General features: G+C 38.6%; 1 protein-coding gene across 1 annotated transcript; it reads right to left on the bottom strand.

The window, feature by feature from the left end:
• Positions 1–862: 862 nt before the first annotated feature.
• Positions 863–5,538, bottom strand: LOC101986629 (C-type lectin domain family 2 member E-like). Its single transcript, XM_005369275.1, has 4 exons — positions 5,448–5,538; positions 2,864–3,039; positions 1,970–2,076; positions 863–1,010 (listed from the first exon to the last, which is right to left on the bottom strand). The coding sequence occupies exons 1-4, from the start codon at positions 5,536–5,538 to the stop codon at positions 863–865; spliced, it is 522 nt and encodes a 173-aa protein (XP_005369332.1).
• Positions 5,539–6,029: the final 491 nt, after the last annotated feature.

Here is a 6,029-nt window from a genome sequence, read left to right as displayed (position 1 = left end):
TCAGAAGTGCATTGTTTGCCTAGTGAGAAGGTTTAATCCATATATCAATAAAGTGAGAAGACAGAGTTAGCAGAAGAGATGCTTGTGACTTGTTATTTCGTCCTTTTTGGGACTCATCAGTACAGTATAGCATATGAGCAAAATATTTTGTTTTTAATACTCAAAAGTGTGCAATGGTTGCTTTGGAGGAGGTTCAATAATTAACTATCTCCAGATCAAAAAAGAGCCTAATAAAGAATAAAATTCAAATGGCATACTCATATATGAAACTCTAAAATAGTTAATTTAGAAAATTAAATGGCATTTGCTTATAACATATCCTTAGTCTATTTTCATTTTAAAAAAGAATGCTGAGAAGTAAAGTATAAAATCTTTTTGACAATGGTATTGAATCACAGAGCATACAGCATTTGTTTTAAGCCTGTCTAGCTCTCTCTTCATTTTGGTCATTGAATTTTGTCAAAGAATGACAATGTTTACAAAAACAGTTGGAGGCCACTGACCAATTATCATCTTTCTAGTGGTTATTGAATCTTTTCTATGGGTTCAGTCACTGCTCATTTTTAGTTTACAAGCTTTTAAAGCAAGGACCAATGGAAAAAAAGGTGGTCATAAAAGTGACACTCTCTAATATAGATATGACTATACTTTAGGTTTAAGATATGAATACTAATTCATTTAATTTGCAACCATTTGTGTTTTTTCCAAATTCCTGTATATATTATCTTCTATGTGAGTTTCCATCTTTGCTGTCAACACATATTATTGATGGATTTTGATGATTTTAGCAGATAAGGAGTGGAGTAGCAACTGCAGATAACAAGTCACAGAGCATCTGTTTCTCATACATGCTTTGGCATATTCACTCTCCTTGATTTAAAATTTCTGGGCACTGTACAGTAGATCTGTTGGACTTGCTACAAATCCACTTTCTATGTGTGTAATCTCTGGCACTGCTGATCCCGATGTCACTCAGGTAGCCACACTCTCCTTCTCCTCGGGTGAGAACTCTAAAATTAAAAACAAACAAAAAAATGGAAGGCCAACATTACATCAAATGCATGAACTAGTTTTGCACCTGCCATCTAATACATACTCAGATCTCAATTTGAACTCCGTATCTTTGCCATTTCTCAAAGTCATCTCTGTAAAATTTGTGCAAGGCATTTGACAAATGCTTGCTGCCATGTTCAAATGAACTGCTGCAATTTGTGGCTTCACTGAGGGTGACTCTCAATTCTAGCTTGAAGCATTTTACATATGTATAAAGGTGAGAGAAAACACATTTCTCAGTAAATTTCTGAAAGGTCTTTAATAATCATGTGACAAGATTTGTATTTTGTCATTCCAGTGAATTACTCCATTCAAAATGACCATTCTCACTTTCAAAAGCTGTCTCAGTGTTCTTTGATAATGAGACTTTAGAGGAGTTTCCCAATGCCCTTGGAGTCTGTTCTGTGACAGGTGCATCTGTGTAAGGAATGAACTGATAAGTCCTATCCCAGCAGTTCTGCTGTGGCTTTCTGGGGTTTCAGAGCCCTCAGTGCTTATATGAAATTCTGTAGAAAACCCATAAGAGTGTTTCTCATGAAATAAATGTTTTCAATTGGCAATGGAGCGGGCAACTTCTACCCCAAAAGCCATCACCATACTAAAAATTTCAAGTGAAATCACTCTAAGTAAATGCTTTGAAAATAATAGCCAATAAAAGGGAGAACATCCAAAGGTTTTAAATTTTGTGGATGTGGAGTTTGTTAGGGATTGGCTCTACACATTAATACACAGACTACCCCTGAGGCACTTCTCGACTTAGAAGGTTTCTGTTCCTTCCTCCCCAGTATAGTTGGCTTCAAAGGACACAGCCGTTCATCTCTCTCTCTGTCTCTGTTTCTCTGTCTCTGTCTCTCTCTCACACACACACTTCACAAAAATGATTACAGTATAAGAGAAAGCATTTTGAAAAACATACATTTTGTTATATTCAGTGTTGTCTGTCCACCTCCAAGGTTGCTCTTGTGATTCTCTGTGCAAGCCGATCCAGTGGTTAAAAGGCCCCATATGTGTCCTCAGAAAATCCTATCATAAAACACAGAAAGTGAATGCATATGCCTTTAAGCTTCCAGTGACCATTGAATGTCTCAAATATGTGAATACATCTGTATTTAAGCTTTCAGTGAGTATTGAATATCTCCAATATATAGGATCCTCTAAGGATATCAGCTGAGGGTCATTGATATTTGTAGCCATAATATCCCTCAGCTCTCAGTGGATGCATTTTACATCCATAATCCAAAATATATTGCTGACTACCCATTCCACTGTGTCTGATTAAGAATGTCCTTAACAGTATTTAACACATGCCACATTCAGTATACAATTTGTATATTCTTAGAGGAAAACTTACATGACCACAAATTATCTGCATAGATTGTAAGTCTGTCCTTTCAGGTTTTACTATGAGTACTACATGAGAACATGGCTCGCAAATGTCTCAAGGCTCCAACCAGAAGCAATAACTTCAGAAAATGGCACAACTGATGTGTTTCCCATAAACCCTATCTACCTGGGGTGGGATCCTTCCTCATTCTTCCACTTTAAAGTTTCTGTCTTGCCAGGCGGTGGTGGCACATGTTTTTAATCCCAGCACTTGGGAGGCAGAGGCAGGCAGATCTCTGTGAGTTTGAGTCCAATCTTGTCTACAATAGTTGGTTCCAGGACAGGCTCCAAAGCTACAGAGAAACCCTGTCTCGAAAAATCAATCAATCAACCAACCAACCAATCAATCAATCAATCAATCAATACAGTTTCTGTCTCAAGTCAATACACAGGACAAACAATAAGCCAATTTCTGATCTTTTCTTACCAGCTCCTCCAGGCTCTCAAATTGAGCTAGATGGGCTTCTAATGTTATACAGGAGGTCCGGCTAAATGTCCAGTTTCTCATGTCTTCAGAAAAATAAAAACATTTACTTCCAAATCCAATCCATTTTCCTGGGCAGGTGTCATAGCAGGGTCCATGACGCTCAATGACTTTCTTCACTAAAATGCAGAGAGTGCCATGAGATATAACAAAACATTTTTATATCTCATCCTTTGGCTAGTCATTCAGGTCTCAGTGGAGAGGTGTGTGTTTGGACTGTACTTTCATAACTGATCTCTAGGAGACCCCCTCCTAGCATAAGGGTCCCCAGTCCAGAGCTTTCTCGTGGGGCTTTGAGGAAGTGAATTTACCCCCTTCTTTGTATTTTGAAGTTTGAGACAGAATCTCACTATGTCACCTTAACTGGCCCGGATCTTACTATGTGGATTGCACTTTTCTGGAGCTTTAATAATCCTCCTGATTGTGCCTCCTGAGTGAGTGCTAAGACTAAAGTCTCAATAACCTGCAAAGAAATCATTTCTATATCTAGTCCCTTAGGACTATTCCTGATTCTTGGAATCCTACAGCTTCCTTTCCCATAATCCTTCACATCCTGATATTCCCATGACAAAAGAAAAAAAAAACTTCTCATTTATCTGGATTTTACTACAGAGAAATGCCAGCCTGCAAAAAAAAAAAAAAGAGCAAGGTCAAAAGAGTTCTTAAATATTAAATTTTGGTCTTGGACTTCCTAAAATTCTACCACACACATTAAATATATATGAACACATGCTGGCTCCTGTTCAAGACAGTTAGAATGACTATCAGTAAGAAATCTGACAACAATGCTTGACAGTGAATAACACTTGACTTTAATTCCAGTACTTGAGAGGCAGAGGCAGGCAGATCTCTGTGACTATGAGACCAGCTTTTTTACAAGCATGTGCAGAAAGAGGCACTCTTATTTATTGTTGGTAGGAGTTTGTACTGAGTTTGTATAGGCAGAATGGAGGTTCCTCGAAAATTTAAAAATAGACCTACCTTTGATAGTTCTGCTACTCTTGGGTATGTAAGAAGAGAATTCCACATCTTACCACAGAGAAACAGGTACATCCATGTTGCTCTCCTATTTACACTAGTTAGGAAATAGACCTGACCTAGTTGAATATAGTCTGTTTGGATGCTCACCTTCCTGAACCTGGGGGCATCAGGGAGGACCTTGGACTTCCCATAGGGTAGGGAACCCTGATTGTTCCTTGGACCTAATAGGGAGGGGGAGGGGAGTGGGGGGAGTGAGGGAAGTGGGAGGAGGGGAGGAGGTGGAAATTTTAAATAAAAAATAAATTAATTTAAAAAATGTGGTACATGTACAGAAAAGAATGTTATTGAGCTGGACTACATAGTAAGTTTCAAGACAGTCAGGAGTACACAGAAACCTTAACACACTCTCTCTCTCTCTCTCTCTCTCTCTCTCTCTCTCTCTCTCTCTCTCCCCACACACACACACACACACACACACACACACACACACATGTTATATTAACATTATCTTGGAACAATTTTTCCAGCTATGGCAGCCAAATTGTACAAGATTTTATCACATTATTTACAATATTCCACAACTAAAAGTTTAGGAACCACATATTCTGGAACTTTCTATCTAATATTTTCATACCTTGGTTGAAGATATTAACTAGAACCATGGGAGTTGAAGAGAGGAAGGAGTGAGAATATGAGCAAAATGGTCAAGTCTGAATGTGGTTGACAATTGCATGGCTGGGGCAGACTGAGGGGCCACTGGCAATGGCACTGGAATTTATCTCTACTGCATGTACTGGCTTTTTGGGATCCTATTCCTTTTGGATGTATACCTTGCTCAGTCTAGATATAGTAGGGCAGGTCTTGGACCTTCCTTAAAGCGATGTGCCTTACCACTCTGAGGTTTAGATGGCGGTGGGGTGGGAGTGTCTGTGGAGGGAATGGGAGGAGGAGAGGGAGAGGGAACTTAGATTGATATTTTGTTAAAAATCTAATAAATTAAAAAAAGAGTCATGGGGGTGGGATTCCTGTACCTTTCCCAACCATATTACTCTTCACTGTTTTCACTTTCCCTTAGCATTAGCAATCTCCTTGAAAATCCCTTTTCAAGTTTTCCTCTCCTTGTTCTCTGTGTTGAATAGTCTCCCATGTGGATATATATTTTCTGCATCTCTGTCTAGAGGTTGCTGATTGTCATGTTCCCAGGGATGCAGAGCCTGGCCTCCCATGCACACCACAACCTATGCTGTTCATTCTCTGTATCTTCTTGCTAGACCCTAATTTCCCAGAGAAGAGGAAATTCCAGTGTGTTTTCTTTAGAATCTTTAACACAGTACCTGGCTTACAGAGGTCAGTAAGTATTATCTGATAATGTAAATGTGTAGAAAATGTTGAATAATGTGGAGGGTAGGTTCCTCACCTGGCAAAAACAAAACAAAACCCACAATTAGAGCTACAATGAGCACCATCATCATTATATAGCACCAGGAAGACTTAGCAAGAGGCCAAGAGCAGACAGTTCTGAGACATTTTCTTTGGAGCTTTATACCTGAAAATATAAATATCAGAATATCAATTTCAAAAACCTGCAACACCAGGTAAAGATGACCCTGAACAAGGCAAGGATGTCTGCTCACCATTCTAGTGTGACTCTGGGGAGTCTAGCCAAGACAATAGGGCAATAATAAAAAATAAGTCAAGCCTCACAGAGATAAAAGAGTTGATATTCAGATGACATGGATATAGCTACATATAAATTTCTAAGGAGTCTATTAAAAAGGCTCTAAAAGTAATGAGCAAGTTTTCAATGTTGCAGGAAAACATCTTAATGAAGAAAATAATTTTCATTTTCATACAGCAGCAATTGTCAAATGCAAACAATTGTATATGGAGAGCAATATTCACAGCACTGCCAAACACATGATTATACATCCAATAAAACATTGGGCTTTTAAAACTCTCAGTGCAATGTAGGTGCAATTCCTTTTGAGAAAGAGAGACAGAGAGTCTGACAGACAGAGGCAGAAAGGGAGACAGAGAAAGGGAGACAAAGAGAGAGAGGAAGAAGAAGAAGAAGAAGAAGAAGAAGAAGAAGAAGAAGAAGAAGAAGAAGAAGAAGAAGAAGAAGAAG

The sequence above is a fragment of the Microtus ochrogaster genome, unplaced genomic scaffold, assembly GCF_000317375.1.
Source record: "Microtus ochrogaster isolate Prairie Vole_2 unplaced genomic scaffold, MicOch1.0 UNK46, whole genome shotgun sequence".
Classification (NCBI taxonomy): domain Eukaryota; kingdom Metazoa; phylum Chordata; class Mammalia; order Rodentia; family Cricetidae; genus Microtus; species Microtus ochrogaster.
This window is presented reverse-complemented; position numbering and strand designations above follow the sequence as displayed.